Source organism: Echiichthys vipera, assembly GCF_963691815.1.
Source record: "Echiichthys vipera genome assembly, chromosome: 19".
Taxonomy (NCBI): domain Eukaryota; kingdom Metazoa; phylum Chordata; class Actinopteri; order Perciformes; family Trachinidae; genus Echiichthys; species Echiichthys vipera.
Window position 1 is genome coordinate 7,695,654 of NC_139844.1, and position 21,283 is coordinate 7,716,936.

A 21,283-nucleotide genomic window follows, 5' to 3' on the forward strand; every position below is an offset into this window, starting at 1 on the left:
AGAAATTAGATGTTGGTACAAAATCAATAAAGCTTAAATGGAAAATATTTCCTGTCGGTTTGGATCCTGACTGAAATCTCGACTTTTGAAGTTCAACAAGCCCGCGAAAGGACCGAGTCTCAGGTAAAGATGAGCCGTCACACTGAAAAACACCAGGAAATCATTCAACCTCAGTGACTTTCACCGGTCAGCACAAATGTGTTTAAACCCGTGTTACTTCACTGTTTTATCCTAAATACTTTCCATAAAAACTGGAGACTGAGGCCACACTCGTCAGAGCGGTGTGTGTGCATGTGCGTGTGCGTGTGCGTGTGTGTGTCAGTCAGTAACAATGTGGAAAGTTGATAATCACACCATGAGACTGATGAGTTAATGTTTGGCCTCCTTCACACTGCTGGATGGGTTTCACACACTCGCACACGGTGGCTGGGTCACAGCGGTGAACATGGGAGAAGAAAATGTCTTAAAATTTAGCCAATCCTCCTAACTGCTTTTCCAGCTCTCTGTCGCCATGGAATCCCACACTTCAAACACAATTAAGTACATGAAAGGAACAGCACTCACACGTCTCTTTCTCTCTCTCGCTCTCGCTCTCTCATATTAGCTCACACTCTGTCTAAATAAAGCAGAACATAATAAAATGGAGACCTGTGTTGTCCAGGCATGAAGGCTCGGAGCCTTAAGGTTGTTAAATGGTCAAAAAAAAAATACGTCCTTTGTTTTTTTCTAAACACTTTAACTTGATCTTGATGGAAAATGTCAAAAGGTCAAGGAAAGATGCAAAGGTTTTTCGTAAAAGAAAACGCGGTGCTCAGAGGATCAGACCTCTCTTAGGCCTACACTTGCTAAAAGTGCAACTTAGATTTTTTTATGATAGCGCACCTACTGTGCATGGTCCAGTTGTTCCAGCGTGCACCGGTCTGTATCTCTAGACGGTTTGCCAAGAAGGAGAAGAAAGTGAAGAAGAAAAGGTAGGATGAGGAGAGTAAAGGTAGAGTGAAAGACCACAGCACTGATGGGCCACCACCTGGAATCGATCAGGAAATGCACATGCGTGGAACCCCGGGCCGGGCCGAGCCACTAGATGCCGCTGACGTGGAAGCTATATCGGCGTATAACCACCACTTTAGGCTGAACCTAGCCGTCCTACAGAGGAAACATGTTTGAGCCGCTTGAATAATATGACTTGATTACCAGCTTAAAAAGAGGAATATAGGCTTTAGCAGTCACACTATGGTTGCTCACACTCCTCCTGTCCACTCATTCATCCACATGAAAGCTAATAACTATGAGCTTCTGAAAATAATTCTTACATCTGTTTGTTTTCATGAATAGCTGTAGTAAGCCTGTGCTTTAAATGTTGAATATGTAGAATCTTCATTAAAAGCTTTTTAAAAAAAACATACAACTGCGGGGCGATTTAGGGGTACAATATGAAAGTATTGCTTTTCAATACAAAAATGTATTTAGTCTGAATTAATATTTAAAAAACTTTTATGGGTTTGAAAATGACTTTCTGTCCTGTTCTGTTTCCAGTGTAGCAGCCAATAGCGTTGGGCATTGTAGGTTGCCAGGGTTGTCTGTTGTTGGGTGCAGCTACTGTAGGCTGGCACTGGGCGAAATGGAGTTTGCCGATCCTGCAGCTGCTTATTTGTCCCAGCAGCTGAGTGAGCGGAGACGGGCAAAAACCAGAGTCAGTATAGGCCAAAGATTCACTCCATGGACTGAGAGAAAGGAGAGAAACAGCATTAAAACACACGGCAAAATGGCTATGAGGGAAGAAAGAAAGGAATAAAAAGGGGCTGAAAGAGAAACAGGAAGGAAGGAACCAGGGAGGGAAGTTGTAAATGACAATAAACAATGAGCAGGAAGGAAAAGAGAGAAATTAACAAAGGAAGGAAGGAAGTGGGAGAAGAAGGAAGTTGTCAGCCACGAATAGAAGGAAGGAAGAAAAGAGGAAGGAGGTAGAGAAAATTGAAATTAAAATAGATATAGAAAGAGAAAGTGAGAGAGTTTAAAAAACACCTGAAACACACGCACACACTTCGTTTCTCCTTGATCTTTAAGCTAACTTTCATGTTTACTTAGCTGTAACAGCTAATGGTAACTGTCAGTCAAACTCCTCTGCAATACTTTTATGGTGCGATTTGCCGGAGGGGATGGGTTCAAACAGACTCAAACAGACTCTGGTCTCCTGTAGGATACTGGGCTGGAATTATTTTTTGTTGTTGCGACTACGATCTTGAAACCCTAGATGGCGGTGTTCTGCTCATTCTCACTAGTCAACCTTTAAATGTTGCAGCAAAGACTCGTGAGACGGCGGTAAAGGATGGTAAAATGTGTCTGAAGGGGATAAAAAAGCACTGAAGCACCTTTCCTTAGCATTTTAGAACTCCACCTGCTCTAATGGCTTCAACGTGGATACTTCCAGGTCCTTCCACACGGTTAGGAACTCGTCCTGAGCAAAGAGACTGTTGGACTGCTGCCTTGAATCCGTCTCCGAACAACACTGTAACTGACTGAAGAATAAAACAGAACGGTGGATTCCATCCATCTTCAACCGCTGGGCTGGAGACATCGCCCTGACATCGGGCGTGAGGCGGGGTACACCCTGGACAGGACGCCAGTCTATCACAGGACCCATAGAGACAAACAGAGACAGACAACCATTCACACCTACGGGTGATTTTAGAGTCATCAATTAACCTAACACATGCACGTCTTTGGACTGTGGGAGGAAGCTGGAGAAATGCACCCACTCAGACACAGGGAGAACATGCAAACTCCACACAGAAGGGCCCCAGCCGAACCAGGAACCCTCTTGCTGTGAGGCGACAGTGCTAACCACCACACCACCGTGCCGTAGAAAAAGAGAAAAAGACGACTGACCAAGTGAGAATGGAGCAAAGACAGAAAGTGAGGCACTGCTGAGCGTCTGGTCCCTCCCCTAGCGCTGAGCAGCATGGTGGAGCGAGACCATTGAAGTTGGTTTCCTCTTCTTTAGAGTGTGAAGGTTAAAAGAGTGAAACCACAAAACACATCAACGCAACACGTCCTGTCAACACAAAACCAAACTCCCCACCCCTGTCTGCTTCCCGCTTAAAAACAAACGCCCTCGTCTCATGTCCTTCGGTAGTGGAATATTAAAAAACAAACTTTATTTTCTCTGTCAGTGCTGTTCCTTCACCTTTACATAATATGACATCTCACATTACACTGCTTATTTTGGTGTTCGACAGTGTGTGTGTAAATGTGTGTGTGACTCCTCGCACTGTCAGTTTGGTAAGGAGTGTTTGACACAAAACCGTTCATTAGCGGTTAACGGTAAGTGTGTGTGTGCGTGTGTGTGTGTGTCGTCTCTTCATTAACACGTCACCTCCTCCTCTGTGAGGTGACACATTAAAACATTCTGGAATATTCTGCTCTGCATTCATTAGCATAGATTTACATGCTAACGAGCAGAGAGGAGCCGGACTCCTCCGCCAGTTTCACACACAATCAAACCCCTTTTTTTTTTAATTTGGTGGATATTATCTGTGATTTAACCATCCTCGGAATAACAGGGAGAAACGCTGTTGATGTGAAATGTATGCATTAAAAGCACACGTGCCTTTATGATAGAGCTGCGCCACATGTGATGAATTCAGCGATGATAATTGTGCATGTATTTCACACAAAGTGTTGAAGGAGGAAACTGATATGGTGAAAGTTAGGAAGGAAGGAAGGGAAACATTAATGAGTGGAAATCGAATGGACAAAATGAGGTAAAACCAAAATGAAAGACGAAAGGAAATAAGGTGAAAGAAGGAAGTAAAGGAGGTGAGGAAGGAAGGAGGGACGTAACAGAAAAAGGGGCGGAAGGAGAGGATAGAAATGAACAAAGGAAGGAAGACTGGGTTGAGGAAGGAAGGGAGGAAGCTAAGGAGGGAAGTAAAATGAGTCATTAAGAAGGAAGTAAAGAAGGTGAGAAAGCAAGTAAAACAAAAAGGAAGGAAGTTGTAAAAGAGGATGTAAATGAACAAAGGAAGGAAGGGGATGACAAATGAAGGCGAGAGGGAGGATGGAAAAGAAGAAATGTAAGGATTAAAGGATGGAAAACAGGGAAGGAGAAATTTTAAAACAAACTTTTACAATAACTGACAGAAGGGAAGGAGGAAGAGACATTTAGAAAGATAATATGTAAGAGGAAAGAAAGGAATAAAGAGGGGCTGAAAGAGAAACAGGAAGGAAGGAAGTGGAGAAAAGTGAAACAAAGTGAAAATAAAATAGAAACAGAAAGACAGCGTGTGAAGTCAGAGTTCAAAAAAACAGCAGGACACCTGAAACACACAATCGGCAGTGTCTCTGACGCGCCACACACAGACACACGCACACACACACACACGCACACACGCACGCAAGCAAGCATTTACACACCCATACAGTTTCTTCAACGCTCCCTCCAACTGCAGAAATGTGAAAACACACACACTCACACATATACTGTATTATTGTTGTGTGTTTAAGTCTGAGAGGAAGTGAAACCTCTGATTTGTCAGCAGTTGTTCTACCGTATAAGCAGTTGTGAAGGTCACTGCTGTCGAGAAGTGCTGCTAGACACACACACACACACACACACACACACACACACACACACACACACACACACACACACACACACACACACACACACACACACACACACACACACACACACACACACACACACACACACACACACACACACACACACACACACACACACACACACACACACACACACACACACACACACGAAAATAAGAGCAGTATTGGTGTGTTTCATGTTTACAGTTTAAGAACCAACACCTACAGTAAATGTTATTACATTTTTCAGCCCTGTGCTAAATTTCTCTTTCTTATGTTGATCATTTTAGTTGTTTTTTTTGCAGTTTCAATTCAGTTTTATTTCGTTTACTTATAGTCAACTCATCACAGAAGTTATCTCTTCCATAAAAAGCTGACCTAACATTCCCCCAATAGAAAACAGCAAGTCAGAAAAGGTGGCGAGGAAAGGGTGACGATGAAAACCTTCCTGTGGCAGGAACGCATCGCACGCTTGTCTAAAGCCCCTTTCACACGTGCCCTGCAACCCTAACATTACCCCAGGACCTGTATGTGAGGACGCCAACGTCCGAATCAGACGGTCCGGACATTAAACACACTTTACCTCCTTTTTTTACTTTACCTAAACTGGAAGAAAACAAACATCCGACATGGACAAATGTCAAACTGGAGAGACGACGAGATTCAGGAACTTCTGTCAGTAAGGGCCGACGCCAAAAATCTTCAGACAAATCCACGGGACAGAAAGAAGTTCGATTGTTTATGGCAAATGTACAAACAGCGGTGTAATCTGCGTCACGTCCTGCCTCCTGCACGCTCTACCCGGGCACCACTCCTCGCCTGAACCGAACAGAGTATTTCCAGTAAGTGAGAGTGCGCCTGACACGGACAATCTCGGGTTATGAGTGGATAAAACTTGACATGTGATGACACAGAGCTGTGGTTCATGAGGAGCAGATTGTCCTGTGGGTGTTCAACACACTTCCTTAATGAGAAGTCCGCAGGTGTACTGCTCCCCCTGCTGCCACACTGATGGAAACGCAACTGACGTTTGACACAGAAGATTATTTAAAATGTAATTTATTTCATAAAAGAAATCTTTAAAAAAGGTTATAAAAACTGAATATATACAGCTAGTTTGTCCAGCAGACTTCAGTCCTTCCTTGTTTTGGGTTTCGGGGCTGAAACAGGCAGAAAGTAGAACACTGTTAGAGAGAGGAGAGGAAATAATGGCAAAGGAAAAGAGAGAACAGTTAAGAAAAGTAATGCAAAAGGAAAGAAAGGGGAGGGGAGAAAAAGAAGAAGAGAAACACATTTCTAATTACCGTTTGGATTCTCCTGTTTGTAGAAAGTCTTCAACATCTCTACGGCTTCTTCTGCTCTGTGGCCTGAAACACACTGAACACACACACACACGCACACATCAACACACACACACGCACAGTGCTGCACACACAAATAAAAAAGGGCAATCAGACAAACATGAAAAGACATGACGGACCAACCTGGAATGTGTTCCCAGTCTGAGGTAAGTCTGCAGAGGAAACGTCCAGAACCGAGCCGCAGCCTCCAAACCGCTCGTTCCTGCAGCCGTACACGACCACCGGGATGTCTGCCAGCTGGTGAAGGAACAACAGCTGTCAACACAAACACACACGCACGCACACGCACATCCACAGTGTTGGAGGAGGATACTGAGCAGGCGCAGGGCTGCAGCACACATGATGCACGGCTCCACGGTGACGTAAAGGGCCGTTCGCTGGCACACGCTGCTCACATCCAGGTTACTGCGGAGACACCAGTCCTGGAGCTGATCCAGGGCCACCATCTCAGCGTGGCGAGTGGCCTAACACAAACACACACGCACACACACACACACAAATGTATGTGCAGCTTGGAGAGCATGTTTTAAGAAGTGAAGGTTAAAATGCCTATAAATACATATAAATAAGTGGAACTTTAAATTCCATTTATTTGATGCAAGATATTAGATATTCTCCATGTGCACACATTGGCCCTCATTTATCAAACGAACGTACGGCCGAAAAACGTGCGTACGACCATTTCCTGGCAAACTTCGGCATTTATCAATTTGGACATGAGCGTGAGCTACGATCAAATCTCACGTCTGGTCTGAGATCGTGTACGCAAACTTCAGCCTGTGTATTTGCGGTGCAGCACAGAAAAATCTGGCTGATAATAATGAACAAACCTCAGCTGTCATTAAGCATAAGCAGTCACATATTAAGAACAGATCAAAACGGATTCTTAAAACTAATAAAAAAAAAAAAACTAAAAAAAACTAAAACTTGTGGTTGGAGCAATTGATTGTACTCGTGTGCGTCTGAAGGCACCATCCATGAATGATTACGCATTCATCAATCGCAAAAACTACCACTCCATAAATGTACAGGTGATTTGTGATGCCAAGCTGTCGCTTTTAAACGTGGTGGCGAGGTGACCAGGGGGAACACACGATTCTTTTGTATTTCAAAACAGGTCGGCTCCAGACCCCCGCGACCCCGACAGGGACAAGCGGTTGAATATGAATTAATGAATGAATGTGTTGGCGCGCGGCTGCAGGAAAGCGCACTGCAGAGCCAAAGTCATCTCCTCGGTTGGTGGCTACCCTCGATAAATTGCATTAAATCAAACAAGGTATCAGATGATTAACATCTTGGTATGGTTCTTCTAGGTGACAAAGGTATCCTCTAACGGAATACCTAATAACCCGCTGGCAAACCCCGATACAGAGCAAGAGCGCCGGTGTTGTGTCGTGTTCAGCACCCCTGCCGTGAAATGCACCCCCTCGCATTATAGGTGATATTCTGGATCAGAAGGCTGTTGTTTCCACCTATAGGAGTAGTTTATATACAGGTAACCCACAACGGTCAGAACATTGGTTACTTACAGTCTTTAAACTATTTTAAAGAGTTTAAAATCACAAACTTGGATAATAGCGAACACAAAACAACACCTTTTGTATGTTCTGTGGAAATACACTGCAGCCATAATTACAAAGTGAATTAAATGGATTTTTTGAGCAAGTTGAATGTATTTGACTCAGCGTTTCCTAAATATAATCCAAGCTTTTCTTGCAATTCATAGGTTCAGAAGTGTGTGCTTTTAATTGGGTTACCTGTATATAAACTACTCCTATAGGTGGAAACAACAGCCTTCTGATCCAGAATATCACCTATGATGCGCGGGGGGTGCATTTCACGGCAGGGGTGCTGAATACGGCACAACACCTGTCCACATGTGCGCACAGGCGCACACGGGTCACAGTGGAGCGCTGCTTCGGGTTGACTGCCTCCGTTATTCTTTTCCATGCAGCGTTTTTATGGGCCCCTTTTATTCCACTCTTAAGACTGCCAAAAAGCACGTCCTTATTTTGCTCCATGTCGGATGTCAGGATGCCGATCTGTGTGTCGGAAAAGTTTCTCTTCTACCCAGTGTTTCTCCTCTCCGTGTTTGACCTCAGTGGGCGAGGCCTGCGAACCAGGAATATTTAAGGGCGTAACATGTTAATGACGATCGATTTCAGCCGCAGCATTTATCAAGGCCCGCTCATTCATACGCTGAGATTGGTCGGTTTCATAAATCACACGTGGGTCCTGCCATACGACCAATTCTGCACTCAGATCTGCGCCCGTTTTCACGCAAGATTGATAAATGAGGGCCATTGAGTTTACCTGTCATTAAATGTGATATATAAATATAATTGCTTTGCCCCAGATTGTTAGCCATATATCAAATTATTGTGTATGTTTTGGTGACTAGATAAGCTTGTGTTTTTGCTGACATGATAAAAACAAACAAAAAAGACATTTTAGTTTTCTCAGACACGAAAACAGGAAACATACATTCTTGGTCTCGTTGACTTCATTGCGTCCCTTTCCCACGACTTCATCGTTGTAGACCATCAGACATCCAACCGGTACCTCTCCATTCTCCAGAGCATCTCTGGCCTGCAGCAACACATCAGGTCAACGCGTTTACAGCAGGTCAACACACGTTTAAAATCAGATCAACATGTTTACATCAGGTCAACACATCAGGTCAACACGTTTACATCAGGTCAATGCGTTTACATCAGGTCAACGCGCTTACATCAGGTCAACACGTTTACATCAGGTCAAACGCTTACATCAGGTCAACACGTTTACATCAGGTCAACGCGTTTACATCAGGTCAACACGTTTACACCAGGTCAACACGTTAACATCAGGTCAACACGCTTACATCAGGTCAACACGTTTACATCAGGTCAACACGCTTACATCAGGTCAACACGTTTACATCAGGTCAACGCGTTTACATCAGGTCAACACGTTTACATCAGGTTAACACGTTTACATCAGGTCAACGCGTTTACATCAGGTCAACACGTTTACACCAGGTCAACACGCTTACATCAGGTCAACACGTTTACATCAGGTCAACGCGTTTACATCAGGTAAACACGCTTACATCAGGTCAACACGTTTACATCAGGTCAACGCGTTTACATCAGGTCAACACGTTTACATCAGGTTAACACGTTTACATCAGGTCAACGCGTTTACATCAGGTCAACACGTTTACACCAGGTCAACACGTTTACACCAGGTAAACGCGCTTACATCAGGTCAACACGTTTACATTAGGTCTACACGCTTACATCAGGTCTACACACTTACATCAGGTCAACACATCAGGTCAACACGTTTACATCAGGTCTACACGCTTACATCTGGTCAACACATCAGGTCAACACGTTTACATCAGGTCAACACGTTTACATCAGGTCAACACGTTTACACCAGGTCAACACGTTTACACCAGGTAAACGCGCTTACATCAGGTCTACACGCTTACATCAGGTAAACACAGCAGGTCAACACGTTTACATCAGGTCTACACGCTTACATCAGGTCTACACGCTTACATCAGGTCAACACATCAGGTCAACACGCTTACATCAGGTCTACACGCTTACATCAGGTCAACACATCAGGTCAACACGTTTACATCAGGTCTACACGCTTACATCTGGTCAACACATCAGGTCAACACGTTTACATCAGGTCAACACGTTTACACCAGGTCAACACGTTTACACCAGGTCAACACGTTTACACCAGGTAAACGCGCTTACATCAGGTCTACATGCTTACATCAGGTCAACACATCAGGTCAACACGTTTACATCAGGTCTACACGTTTACATCAGGTCAACACATCAGGTCAACACGTTTACATCAGGTCAACACGTTTACATCAATTACAACACTTATAATAACAACAACAACAACAATAATAATAACGATAAATAAAGCTGTCAATTTCTTTTTACATTAATTTATTAATGGTCTCGTCTACAAAAGGTTTGAAACTGCAAATATTTGGCACTTTTTCTTTAATAATTGAATTCTTTTTATTATAGTTATCTGTAGCTCATGTAAAGTATGTAAACTCATGTACATATTTGTTACGCATTTTTATACTTATACTATATTAAAGCAAAGCTATGATTTTAATATATAATGATATAATATATTATTATATGTATTATTAAAAAACCTTAACTCATTAAAACATGCTGCTTACATACATTAAATGGACACTTCTTAAGGTGAATTTGAACAGTTATATAAAACTGTAAATCTTTAACATGTTAAACCACGACGTCACTTGGCTGTGATGTTACCTGAATTAATAACTCATTTATTCATCACTCACCATGTAAAACGCGCTGCACATCCACTTTTCTATTTCCTCCTCACTCGGATAGAAAATCTCCTCTGTTCCCATGGCAACTGTTGCTACTTAACTCGACTTAACTACAGTCATAATATCCGCATGTTGTAAAAGTTTGCAGTTCATTTATTCGCTTTTCTTAGTTTCTGGCTTTCTTCCGTCGTAGTTCACATGTGATTTACGGGTCGGGGGAAGAAAATATTGGACGGACCGGATACAGACGACTAATCGACGCACTGTGCGTCATCACGTTCATGTTGACGTTTAGTTGCGTCAAGCTAACAACAGTTAACTGGATGTAAACCCGGAAGTTATGATAGTTTCCATATAAAATAAAAATAAACTTAATTTGAATGTGTGTATACCCCCAAGTGTCAGGGTTTGACAGACTCAAGGCTAATTGTTTAACAATTTAATTGAATGAATAGATTTTTAATATCTGTTTTTACCATTTCTGTGTTAGTAGTATGGAGGGGGCTGCAACTTTATCCATTGTGACCGCCTTTTGTTTGTTTTGACTAATACTATAGAGGGTTTTATGGGCCGAATATATATATTACTAATAATTATATAGTGATATATTTATATATTTGGTGTAGGCTCTCAGACCAGAGCAATTAATTGTGCACCTGAAAAATCATGAAAACGATGTAAAACAAGTGCCTCAAAAACGAATTTAGTTTAACATTTTAACATGTGCCAAAGATGTGTTTGAGGTATTCCAGTATATATCTGGTCACAATTTTAAATAACACAATTTAAATGGTCCTTCAAAAAAAAAAATGTATATCTATATATATATATATATATATATTGAAAAAAACTATAATAAAAATAGCAATATCAGATTTGTTGCAATGGCAAATATTAATATGATTACATAACCTATATAAAATATTGTGGGCAGGCTTTCATTTGGAATATGTCCTCATTTAAATTTGATTACTCTATTATTACTATAATATACTTTTATATTATTTATATTCTGTATTATGTAGTTTGTAAGTCTGTGAATGTTCTCATTTGTCCAGGTCATCGTTATCCCCAAAGCAATTTCAGTCAAAAGCAACTGGACCTGGTTGTTTGTCCAGGAAGACGTTTCACCTCTCATCCAAGAGGCCTCATCAGTTCATGTACGCAACTGACCAGGCTGGGACTGGACCAGGACCAGGCTGGGACTGGACCAGGACCAGGCTGGGACTGGTCCAACTAACTGGTGTGGAGATCCAGGTATTTAACCTCTCACAAGGCCGATGATGTCACTGGAACCCTTTGTGCTCCAAGTGCCAATGGCCACTGTCCTGTTGTATGTAGCTTATACAATTGTGATGTGATTATGACCAGAATAACCAGTGTGGTTGCTATGTATGGTTTGTCTTCAGTTTGAGTACATGTAATCGTATAATATAGTTTTACAAGACACACAACGTCGAGAGCTCAATTCTTGTTTTATTTTGAAATCCACAACCGGAACCTGTGCTATTTACTCTGCCTTGCTTCACCGACACACCTTTGACAGCTAGCATCATGGTAGCACGAGTCGCTAACTAGCCAAAAGTCGTCAGCTAACATGTCCGTAAACTAGTCCGCACAAAGTGAAAAGTGCGGAGTGTTTTTCGGAGTTGTAGTTTATGAATCCTCCCCCCGTCTGAGGATGTTTTCATCTGTCTGGAATTTTGTTAAACGCCACAAAAGGAAATTTATTTTCACGGGAGCTGTAGTTGGAGGTAACTGGTGTTCACGTTAACGTTAGCTTCGGAGCTAACCTTAGCATCACGCAAGACCACACTGAAAACATATCGATTTATCACATTTTCTTGCTTACCGGTAGACTTCATGCTTTAAAAAATATATTTAAATAGCGTTTAGGAGTCTAAGAGTATTGTTTTCACTTCGGCATTCACATTATATACCAATTATTACAATTTCAAACATAAAGGTGTTCAATAAGCAGGTGTAACGTTACTTTTATACTAAATAACTGCGGTAAGAACATTTTAAACTTGAATTAACACTGCGTATTGGGTTGGTTGTATACCGCGTTAAAATAATTTCAATAAGAGTAATTTGTTTGTTACTTTTAATAACAGTTTGAAAACAAGCAAGACGTTTAAATTGACAGAAAATTGAATGAAGTCTGGCGTGACGTTTCATCCACGAGAGCAGCACTTACGGACGAGAACTAACGCCTTTAGTAAAATGCTACATGCTACAAGTTAGCAGCATATTAACTCATCTCGAAGCCTCTTTGAAGCTTTAATGTGAGGAGACGATGTCAAGTGTACTGATGCACCCTAAGTGTGCGAAGGAGAGGTCCTCCTTCCTGCTGCTGTCAGACTTTACCATCAGCACTGCTCCCAATAGACTACTGACCTCATCCTGTACCCTGTACCCTGTACTGTGCAATATGCCTGTACTAAGGTCACTTCTGTTTTTTGCACTATTTGGACTTATTTAATCATATTTATTCACTCCATATCACATTTTTACAAACAAACAAAACAAGAACAACTGCACTACATCATGTGCATATGTACATATGTCTATTTCTATTTCTTCCCTTTTTAAGTTTAACTTCATTGCTTATTTTTGCTATTTTTTATCTATTTTTGCTATTTTTTATCTTATTTTGTCATATTCTGTTGCTGCTGTGACAAAAGAATTTCCCGTCTGCGGGACATTAAAGCTTTTCTGATTCTGATTCCTGGACATATCTGCTGACCAGCGAGTGTCTCCATGGAAACTCTGAGTTGGTTAATCTGTCGTTGTTTTATCAAACTGCTTATGATTTTTGTTATAATGAATTTTTGTTAACCAAGCACTTGCTTCTGCAGCGCTCAGGAGCCATTGGAAAGCAATCAATTGTGCTGCTAATGTTTCAAATAAATGATGTTTATTTATTCATATTTTTATTTATTCTTTCGTAATTTCTTTTTTTTTTACTCTAGGTTATTTACCTATTATTTATTTTTTGTAATTTATTATTTAATCTATATATTGGATACTAAAGTATATAAATAAGTCTATAATTTTGGATCAAATTAAATACAAATGCAAGAAATGATCATGTATATTTGATATAAATATATGAGAAATAAATTGTATTTTGTTAAACAATTGGGAAGTAAAGTTAAAAAAATGGTTTGGAAATAATAACAATAAAAAGTAATTAAAATGAATGTATGACGGATGAAGTTGTTAACTAACATTGAATTATGGAGAAGGGGTGGGATTAAATAAGTGTAAACTCAGACATGTTGGAAAAAAGATACAAAATCAAGTATTTGTTATTCTCATGTTTCTCTATGCTTTGTAATTCTTTAATATGATCATTTCTGTATGACCATATCTGATTTACCGGAGGATTTCTGTTTTTATTTTTTTTTAATAAATAATTAAATCAAATCAAACAAAAATAATCCAATTACAATTTAAAACACTTTTGACTGCATGAGTTCCAAATAAATGCATCAGTGCTCTTAAGCCCAATGACTGCTGGTGGCCTTAAACGCTGACTAAGTGTGATGGAGGGTTGTTTTCTGTTCTTGATGTTAGTAACAGTTAATACCTAATTAATGCTTATTCTGTGTACACCCCAAGGAGTGTACTTCTTGGGTAAATATGCCCAGAAGAAGATCAGTGAGATCCAGGAGAGGGAGGCGACGGAGTACATCGCTCAGGCCAGACGGCAGTTCCACTTTGAAAGCAACCAGAGGACCTGCAACATGACCGGTACTGACTTCACACACATGAATAATAATCCCTTTAGAAGTCCTTTGGTTCATCTTTGCTCAGCACATAAAACATTTTGGATTTGACTGTGTATTTTGTGTGTGCTGCAGTGCTGTCCATGCTCCCTCCACTAAGAGAAGCCATCATCAGTCAGCTGAATTCAGAAAACCTCACTGCACTACTCAAGGCCAAGTGAGTAGACGTGTCTTTTACCTTTTAGATGCAATAGATCATGGGTGTCAAACTCCAATTCACAGTGGGCCAAATTTCAAAACTGGGACAACGTTTTCGGCCAAACTCAATATTTACTAAAAACAAACAAACAAACAAAAAAAGACTGCAAATGTGCATGTTTTCCCTTCTCTCCAGATGTGTATTGTAGAACCTTTCCAGTGCAGGTCCTTGTTCTTGTCGTGGTGTTTCTTCTGTTTGATTCTTTGATAACAGCCACGGTGACAAACAGCTCTTTACCTTCAGACACAGATAATCTGCCTCCCACCGCTGCTGAAAGATCCTGTTCTCCATCTTTCTTTTGGTCGTTTTTGTGGAGGGGTGGATTAACTTTGTCTGCAGAGACTGGTAGCATGGATGCTCATGTTTGCTAACAGAAAAGTAGACGTGTATGTGCTTTATACTCGCGGGCCAGCTCTCAGAGAACCATGATATGATCTTGCGGGCCAAATATAATTACACAGCGGGCCAGATTTGGCCCACAGGCCTGAGTTTGACCCCCCTGCAATAGATCAAACAGTTTATTACAGTATATAGAGACATAGAAAGGGTGTTTTAAGCAGTGAGACTCACAGTTGTGATGATGTAAATCAAAAACATTGATGCATCTTTTTTTGCCTCCTTCTCACAGACCAGCCAATAAACTGGAGATCTGGGAAGATTTAAAGATCCTCAGTAAGTTTGGTTCTTCACTAATCCATCACACACACAGTTTATCACTCAGCTGTGACTAATTAGTCATGAATAATAATATATTTTGCTGCTTGTTGTTGTGTTGGTCAGGTTTCACCCGCACCATCGTGGCGGTGTACAGCACCTGCATGCTGGTGGTTCTACTCCGAGTCCAGTTAAACATCATCGGAGGATACCTGTACCTGGACAACTCTGTGGGCAAGAACACGATGGTGAGGAACATAAATATTCACAAGCTTTTACCTGTAAAATCAAAGTGTCAATGTTAACGCAGCACTGTTAGTTATGCCGATCACAGTATTAGACTGCTCTAAAACTGCTGACGTGTATTTTCTTTATGTAAATATTTGACATGATACTGCCACTTCCTGAAAACATACAGCTGCAGCTCCAATCTAAGCAAAAAATTTGTGTTTCTCACAAAGAAAATCCACAGTTTCTTGTGATCCGAACATATTTTACTGGTGCACCTTTTAGGTTACTCACAAAGCACAGTTTATATTATGCAGGGCTCAACACTAACTTTTAAAAGTGGTTACCAGGTTGGCGTAACATGGTGACATAAAAGTTGTCAGTTCTATTTATTCCACAAATTCCTGAAGCAATAACACGTGCAGCGTTTTCTGGTTCCTGTTCTGATTGTAACAGCAATATTTACATATCTGTGATTGAACAACCTTATAAAATATCTCCCAGACTCCTCTGGCTCCCCCAGATGTCCAGCAGCAGTACCTGTCCAGTATACAGCATCTACTGGGAGACGGTACACACACACACACACACACACACACACACACACACACACACACACACACACACACACACACACACACACACACACTATTTAACTCTGTTCATCCTGTCAGTATAATGTTCACCTGTCCGTCTCCAGGTCTGATAGAGTTGATGACCGTAGTGAAGAGAGCGGTCCAGAACTCTCTGGGAGGGTGAGTCTCTGTAACTAATCATTTTTATTTGCATTCTTTTATTTTCGCAGGGTTCACACGGGTGCTTGAAATTCGTGGTAATGCTTGAATTTGAATGTGTTCCAAGGTTTGAAAAGTGCTTGAACTTTGGATAAAGTGCTTGAAATTGTATCCGCATTTCATTCACAACAAATTATAGAATAGAAATTTAATTTAAACACAATTTTAGTTGTTTATAGCACTGTATTCATACAGTATGTGATTTACCACAGCTGTAAGGTGCTTGAAAACCTTTAAAATGGACCTTGAAAGTGCTTGAAAAGTGCTTGAATTTGACCTTGGAAAAGGTGTACGAACCCTGTTTTTGGTTCATCTCTTTAACAGCAAAACAAAACGCATGCTCAACGTTCATTCACAACTCTCTCACTTCCCCAGTTCATTACTGACGTTAAGAATATATATTTTTTTAATTGAAAAGTTTCCTGAAATGTTATGTTGACATATGCAAATAATGCATTATCTAATGCTAACTTTTGGTGAATTTAGGAGAAATCTACAGACACAAACAGACAAAGTGAAGTCAGATAAACGTTTTGATGTTTGGTATTTTCAAATCACAGCCAAGATACTTCATTTACAATGAAGCTCACATTTCTCAGGTTTGAATAAAAACATTTTTTTCACACAAGTGACTTTATAATGATTTCTTTTCAGCGTGTCTCTGAAGCAGAACCTGTCTCTGCTGGAGCTGGAGCAGCAGCTAAGTTGGATCAGAGCGGAGGTGGAGGCTGGCTCTGAGCGGCCGATGACCTGGTACATGCTGGCTGACGACGAGAACGCACTCGCTGACCAGGTCGCTCCACACACAGAGTATGAAACACCGCAGTACTCACAGATGCAGCATCTGGAGGTTTAACCAATCAGGTCTTCTCTTGTGTGCAGGCGTGTGGGTTGACAGAAAACGATATCGTGACCATCAGACTGCTGAACGAGACGAGGGACATGTTGGACAGGTAAACGCCACGCCTGTGTTTGTTTGTTCACCTGTAGACGTGTGTGTGTGTGTGTCCTGTGATCCTGATGTGTGTTTGTGATTACAGTCCGGACTTCACCACTGTCCTGAACGCCAGTTTCCACCGAGGTTTCTCTCGTCTTCTTGATAACCTGGCTGAGTTCTTCCGCCCACCTCTCTGTGACTCTGCCTCCACCCCTGCAACTGATAGGTCAGCTGCTTGACTGATTTGTTTTTATACATATGTACATACATTTTATGTGTAAGAACCACAAATGGTTTGACTGTTTCATGATTTACATAAAGAAAAAGATGCACCTTTTGTTGTTATTTAAGTGCAGAAACTGACCTCCATGTTGATATCTGCTACTTTGTTTGCGTGTGTCCAGTCTGTCTGCAATCAGCCTGCCGCTGGCGAAGATCATCCCCATCATCAACGGTCAGATCAACACCATCTGCAGTGAGACGCCCAGCGACTTTGTTCAGGTGAAACCAGGCTTCACAAATTTCACAGCGGAGAAACGTGCATTAAAAGATGGGGAAAATTCTAGGGCTGCCCACGACCAAAATTTCATTAGTCCATTGGTCGCAGGAAAAGAAAAACATTTGGAGCTGTTTCCTGTGAAAATCAATGTGACTGGCAGCTGGAGTGCTTTTAATATAAAGGGCCAGATTCAGAAAGTCGTGACACTCACTGTCAGTGCTTTTTTAAAACACGGCAGGCAGGTTCCTTCCATCGCGGTTAGACCGTTAGCAATAAATAGCCAATCATGTCGTGAAAGACGTCTAAAATATGGGATCACTTTGAAAAAAACAAGGACGACCCCAAGAAGGTCAAATGCAAACTTTGCAGAAAAACATCACCTCTCACTTGCCCACATCCTTGCTGATTTTTTCTGACACATCCAGAATTAGAATCTGAAATAATTTGCCGGTGTCATAAACAGGCGGCAGACTTAAAGTGCGGCTGTGCACACTTATATAATGGTTATTAATTATGTTGAATTATGTTATTCAGTCGCTGAGGCTATACTGGACAGGGTGAGGGGAATAGGGTTGGGGTTGACTAATCGCTCTAAATGATGACCACTGGCCAACCAAGAAAATCCTTGGTCGGAGGCAGCCCTAGAAAATACCCAACCAATCAATTTTTAAAGCCATATACACAAAGCAATATTTATCAGTGTTTGATTCTCTCTTAACGTCCCGCCGTGTCCCCCCAGGAACTGCTAATGAACGACCAGGTGAAGGAGTTTGCAGCCAACGTGTACGAGACCTTCAGCGCGCCACAGGAGCTGCAGAAATAATCCACCAAACATGAGGAGAACGAAAAGAAGAGGGATGAAAACAAAATGATATAAGCTGGACTGTTCATCGCCCCTTCCTTTCTGTTAGACACTTTTCTCCTCCGACCAATCCTGCAGACTCAGATTCAGGGCAGAAATGTCCAGGACAAAGCGTGGACAGAAAGTGTGTCTCCTCTGTGAGCAGAGCCATTATGGATTATTGAAGTGGCGGAGGAAGAGGAGACGTTGCACCGGGTTTGTAGTCACAGCAGAGCCCGTGATTAACCCGAGGACCACCGCATCTTGGGAACTGGAGTCTTATTGAGCCTGGTGATGTGGTTTTATTTACCCGAAAGAGACTGTCTAAAAGTGTGGTGAAGGATCGGCCACTACTGTTCTCTTCTTTTTCAAACCAAACGACACCGGAAGAAGAAGAAGAAGATTTTGATGTTGCAGATTTTCCCATTTTCTATCGGCGGTGGTGAGTGTTTTATGTCTGGAGGTGTGCACCTGGGCTGTGTTTGGATATCAGAAGGGTCTTTCATGTTTGTTTTTGTTCTTCCCACAAATGAATCCAGGTGGTAGAAGGATGTGTTGGGCCGTCATATTCAGTGTTTTTAAATTTTTATATTTTTCTTGTCAAAATCCGCAGCATCTTCAAGGTAATTTGAGGATGTTAGAACTTTTAAAAACATGATTATCGAAGAGCGAGAAGACGAAGAAGCGGCCAGTGCTATTAATTAATTCCAATTTGAATTTGCTGTCAAAAATTCATAAACTTTCACTGTTCAACATCTTATTTTTAATAACACACATTTATTAATAACCTCATATCAGTCTAGCTGCTGTTATATGTAGTTACTGTTTTTCCAAAATACAACCACACAGCGAGGACTTCAACTAAGGATTATTTTTATTATTGAGTCATCTGCTTGTTACTTTCGTGATTCATCGATTAGTTGTTTGGACCAAAAATGTCAGAAAATGGTTAAATGTGGATCAGTGTTTTCCCATAGTCCAACATGACGTCCTCAATTGTCTTGTTTTGTCCACAACTCAAAGATTCTTATAATAAACAGAGAATATTGATTTAAAAATGTTCCAACACGATTAATCAATTATCATATTAGTTGACTATTGATTTGTTTTTGATTGTTTAATCCAATAGTTGCTCTATTATTGATTGAGCTGCAGATTATTTTCTACATTAATGGATTGTAAGTAGTTTTAAAAAAGCTCAGTTTCTCAAAGTCCGAGGTGATTAAAAGTACAATATTCCACATGATATAAAGCAGGAAATGTTCACCTTCGAGAGGCTGAAAAACAGCATTTCCTAACATGTTTGCATGAAATGATTCATCAAAATAGTTGCTGTTTATTTTCAATTAGTCTACTAATAGTTGCTGCTCTACACGCAGCCGTTCGCCTCTTTTGATGCAGTCAAAAAACCTAAAAATGTTGTGAAAAACACCCAGTTCTGTTCTGTTCTGCAGCATTTATTAATACAGTGTCTAAAATCCTTATTTTCCTAGTGTAGTTCCACTTATGCCCAGGGGGCGCCGCTCTTCTCCAGCTGGTGTTAGAAACCAGAAGGACTTCATTCCTTCATTTTTAGTCCAATTCTATTTTCCATTTGGTATTACATCCTGGTCTCCATCCTGAAATGGCTCAGAAGTATCGATACTTTAATACTTTTCAATACCGCATGTTTCAAAATGATACAATATTCACATCTAATTGTTTTGAAAGTATTGAAGTTAGTTAATTCTGGTCTTATTACAACTTAATAACATCCCCGCCTCACGCCCGATGTCAGCTGGGATCGGCTCCAGCCCCCTTGTGACCCCGACAGGGACAAGTGGTTGAAGATGGATGGATGGATGGATAACATCCAAATATTTACCTTTATTGTCGACAATATTTAAGTTGGGTTTTTTTTCTCTCACAAATGGGAGCTTATATTTTTGGAATTAACTCCCTCACTTGTTTTCCCCATTCCTCTGTTTCTGACACTTCTTTCTTTTCTTTTTTTTCTGTTTTTACTGAATTTATGGGACTTCTTTAAAAAGCTGAAGAGCCTTCTGTTTGGGAAATGACGACACTGTCATCCAAAGCCAAAGAAAGGGCGGAATATTTTCAGCCCCGCCCACGTCTGATTAGTTGAGTCACATCAGGTGTGCTGAGCTAAGTGAGATGTCATTAACACACCTGGAGCAGGGGGGTGGCAGCTCTGTAAACACTACTGATGACAATACACTACAATAAATAAATGTTTCAAATGCAGTTTAAATATAAAAAAAATCTGTCCAGCCACTGTGGAGGTATCGCTGTCTAACGTCAAGAAAACCTATTGAGGAGGACAACATCAGTAATCTATAAAATGTAGGTACATTTTTTGACCTGGGGGAAAAATATTGCCAAGAACATGAAAACAGTTCTAAAGTTCTGTATTTTTTTTTAGATAATATTAAGAGGATATGAATGATAGGTTCGCTCCCGTTTGGGGCTTGAAAAAATTAAAACTCTGAAACGTAAATGCATTCGGTGGTGGCTGCTGCGATTAACCAGGAACCAGTTTGTGAAAAGAGCGGTGACGTTCTTCACCTCCCTCAGTCTGTGGATGATGATGATGATGATGATGATGCTTCTGTCAGCGCACGCGTGCACGTTTACCCTCTCAGGAGATGAAGAAAGCATCTGATAACTTATTCTAACTGATCCCTGGATTACATAATAAACACATGTCATGTGAGAATGTAAATCTCTATGTAATCTACGACGTTATGCTCTTTTAATGCATAACATCCTGAATGACCGCTAAAACATCTGTTTGTAGCAATTTGTTGAAGAGCTAATAAAATGTGATTTAATATATATATATTTTGTTTCATTTTCTCTGTGCTTTAAGGATTTAAAAGCTCAAACTACAAGTTCAGTTAAATATGTGAAAGGGTTTCCTTCAGTTATTGATTCAACAGCTGACAGGACATTATTGTGTCAACAGGGGGCGCCATATGCAGCAGGATACGGTTTCTTGAAAAGCCAATGTATTGGAAAACACTGATGTTGGAAACTGC

The 21,283-nt window shown here is 40.9% G+C and overlaps 2 protein-coding genes across 2 annotated transcripts; one reads left to right on the forward strand and one right to left on the reverse strand.

The window, feature by feature from the left end:
- Positions 1-5,729: 5,729 nt before the first annotated feature.
- On the reverse strand, positions 5,730-10,502 carry adat2 (adenosine deaminase tRNA specific 2). The gene is made up of 6 exons (XM_083934228.1): positions 10,309-10,502; positions 8,451-8,555; positions 6,280-6,430; positions 6,090-6,196; positions 5,910-5,982; positions 5,730-5,765 (listed from the first exon to the last, which is right to left on the reverse strand). The coding sequence occupies exons 1-6, from the start codon at positions 10,378-10,380 to the stop codon at positions 5,737-5,739; spliced, it is 537 nt and encodes a 178-aa protein (XP_083790354.1). The 5' UTR covers positions 10,381-10,502; the 3' UTR covers positions 5,730-5,736.
- Positions 10,503-11,868: 1,366 nt separating this feature from the next.
- pex3 (peroxisomal biogenesis factor 3) lies at positions 11,869-21,036 on the forward strand. The gene is made up of 12 exons (XM_083933539.1): positions 11,869-12,053; positions 13,927-14,058; positions 14,169-14,250; positions 14,921-14,964; positions 15,073-15,194; positions 15,679-15,745; positions 15,875-15,929; positions 16,623-16,761; positions 16,851-16,921; positions 17,009-17,131; positions 17,310-17,406; positions 18,144-21,036. Exons 1-12 carry the CDS (start codon positions 11,981-11,983, stop codon positions 18,225-18,227), a joined length of 1,089 nt encoding a protein of 362 aa, XP_083789665.1. The 5' UTR covers positions 11,869-11,980; the 3' UTR covers positions 18,228-21,036.
- Positions 21,037-21,283: the final 247 nt, after the last annotated feature.

Bases quoted from the DNA above. Each gene is read 5' to 3' on its own strand.
- adat2 (XM_083934228.1), bottom strand. From the start codon at position 10,380: ATGGGAACAGAGGAGATTTTCTATCCGAGTGAGGAGGAAATAGAAAAG. The intron at 6,431-8,450 runs GTATGTTTCCTG...TGTTTGTGTTAG, and splicing joins AAGTCAACGAGACCAAGAAT to GCCACTCGCCACGCTGAGAT. The intron at 5,766-5,909 runs GTAATTAGAAAT...TGCCTGTTTCAG, and splicing joins CAAACAGGAGAATCCAAACG to CCCCGAAACCCAAAACAAGG.
- pex3 (XM_083933539.1), top strand. From the start codon at position 11,981: ATGTTTTCATCTGTCTGGAATTTTGTTAAACGCCACAAAAGGAAATTT. The intron at 15,746-15,874 runs GTACACACACAC...GTCCGTCTCCAG, and splicing joins ACAGCATCTACTGGGAGACG to GTCTGATAGAGTTGATGACC. The intron at 17,132-17,309 runs GTCAGCTGCTTG...GCGTGTGTCCAG, and splicing joins TCCACCCCTGCAACTGATAG to TCTGTCTGCAATCAGCCTGC.